At 59.5% G+C, this 1,835-nt stretch overlaps 1 protein-coding gene across 1 annotated transcript; it reads right to left on the bottom strand.

The window, feature by feature from the left end:
- On the bottom strand, positions 1 to 573 carry FERD3L (Fer3 like bHLH transcription factor). The gene has a single exon (XM_069799255.1). It carries the CDS (start codon positions 571 to 573, stop codon positions 1 to 3), a length of 573 nt encoding a protein of 190 aa, XP_069655356.1.
- Between the last annotated feature and the right edge of the window lie 1,262 nt (positions 574 to 1,835).

The raw sequence follows: 1,835 nt of genomic DNA, 5'->3' as shown, positions 1-1,835 counted from the left end.
CTAGCTCGCCTCCCGCCTGCCGCAGCCGTCCAGGAGCTCGGTCATGAAGGAGATGTACACTATGGCCAGGCGCAAGGTCTCTATCCGGGAGAGCCTCTTCTCGTAGGCGAAGGTGGGCACCTTCTTCCTCAGCTGATCAAACGCCTCGTTGAGGTTGAACATCCTCTTCCTCTCCCGTATGTTGGCAGCCTGGCGCTGGGCGTAGGTGATAACCCGCTTTCTCCTGGGCCTGTCCAGGAGGGAGGCGCCGCGCATCCTCTCCTCTTCCTCCTCCTCCTCTTCCTCGTCTTCGGGACCTCCGTCTCCGAAGGCAGCCAGGGGCAGCCCCCGGGCCATGCCCTCCCGCAGCGACAGGGCTCTGTCCCCGAAGGGAGGCCCGGAGGTGACCTCGCGGAGCCCCAGGCCCGGCCCGGCCCCGGGGGGGCCCTGGGGGGCGCCCAGGGAGAGGTCGGCCACGAAATCCAGCACCGAGGCGCCCAGCAGCTGCTCCGGGCAGGGCGCTTGCGGGGCTCTGCCGCGCAGCTCAGCCAGCAGCCCCGGGCGCGGGCGGGCTGGGAAGAGGCTGGCTGACATCTTACTTCAGAGGGGGCTTAATCTGGTCCCCCATCCCCAGCCCCAGCGGCGTTAATATTTATAACGCCCCGGATAACAGGATTAGCAGGACTAGAAAGAGCGGCTGGAAAACTTCTCGCCGTGATGCTGATGAGAGGAGACAGGCAGCCCCCTCGGGGACGCGTGGATGCTCCCGAGAGAGGAGTCCCCAGCGAGTCAATCCTGTCACAGCGATCAAGGACAGTTCCTTCTTGGCAAAACCCGCCGCTCTTACCTGCTGAGCACTTTTGTCTCTTCTTACACGCCCGCAACCAAACGATTTTCAGCCTCTTTAAAGCCCGCGGCCGCAGAGCCGGGTGTCCGCTGGGCTTGTTTTCCTGCTTTCTGTCGGGATCTCTGAACCCTGCGAGCCAGCCTGACAATTGATGTCAGGCAAGTGCGTGTATGCTTTTAATGATGTCCTGAAGAGGGGACCTGCACGCAGAGGGTCACCGGGGAATGTTTACCCTGTATCCCAGCGCAATGGGAGCTGAATGACAGGACCTCCATTAGCCTAAGTAAGCATCGCAGGGGACCCGATATTGCATTCCCAGTAGTAACTGTTGGAATCGTCTCTCCATTCCCCCTAAATCCCCTTCGACTAGAGTTCAGACATCTTTCCAGTAAAAGGCTGCTTCGTAAAGCTCATTTCGGTTCGGGCAATCTCAAAGCACTCGCTTTGAAACTCCTGCCTCCCGCCCATGAGACGAGGATAAGCCGGTCCCAGTCAGGGCAGCGGTTGCTCTTAACACCTTTGGTAGAGCCGGCCCGGTCACCGGCGCTGCACGGAGGAACCGACCTGACTGCACGCACTGATGACGCTGGACACGTAGCGCAAAATACCGTGAAATGCATATAAACACACCCGTACACCCGACACCGCTGAATACCTTTCTTTGATGGAGGTTTCCTTGGGGACGGGCTTTGGGGCTTGTATTGCTTTTGTCTTGGGAGGCTGGAAGAGGTTAGGGGTTGTGTCTTCACCCTCCCACCCCACAGACCATCACCTCTAAATAAACAGCCTGGCCCTGGCAGTCCCGGGCAGTGTTAGGCGCACCCGGGCCGAATCGGCTCGATTTTCTTTGGCGCACGATTTGGGCAGGCAGCTCGCTTCGGAGTGGCTGGCCGTTGCTCCTGCGCTGCCTTCTTAAAGCCTAATCTGCGCCTTTGTCATGCATCGTCGCCACTCTCCCTTTGGGGCTAATTAGTCTCTAATTTCTAAGGCGATTTGAAAGCCCATCAGA

The sequence above is a fragment of the Haliaeetus albicilla genome, chromosome 2 (assembly GCF_947461875.1).
Source record: "Haliaeetus albicilla chromosome 2, bHalAlb1.1, whole genome shotgun sequence".
Lineage (NCBI taxonomy): Eukaryota > Metazoa > Chordata > Aves > Accipitriformes > Accipitridae > Haliaeetus > Haliaeetus albicilla.
The sequence above is the reverse complement of the archived record's forward strand: the minus strand, read 5'-3'. Positions and strand labels throughout refer to the sequence as shown.

Bases quoted from the DNA above. Each gene is read 5' to 3' on its own strand.
- FERD3L (XM_069799255.1), bottom strand. From the start codon at position 573: ATGTCAGCCAGCCTCTTCCCAGCCCGCCCGCGCCCGGGGCTGCTGGCT.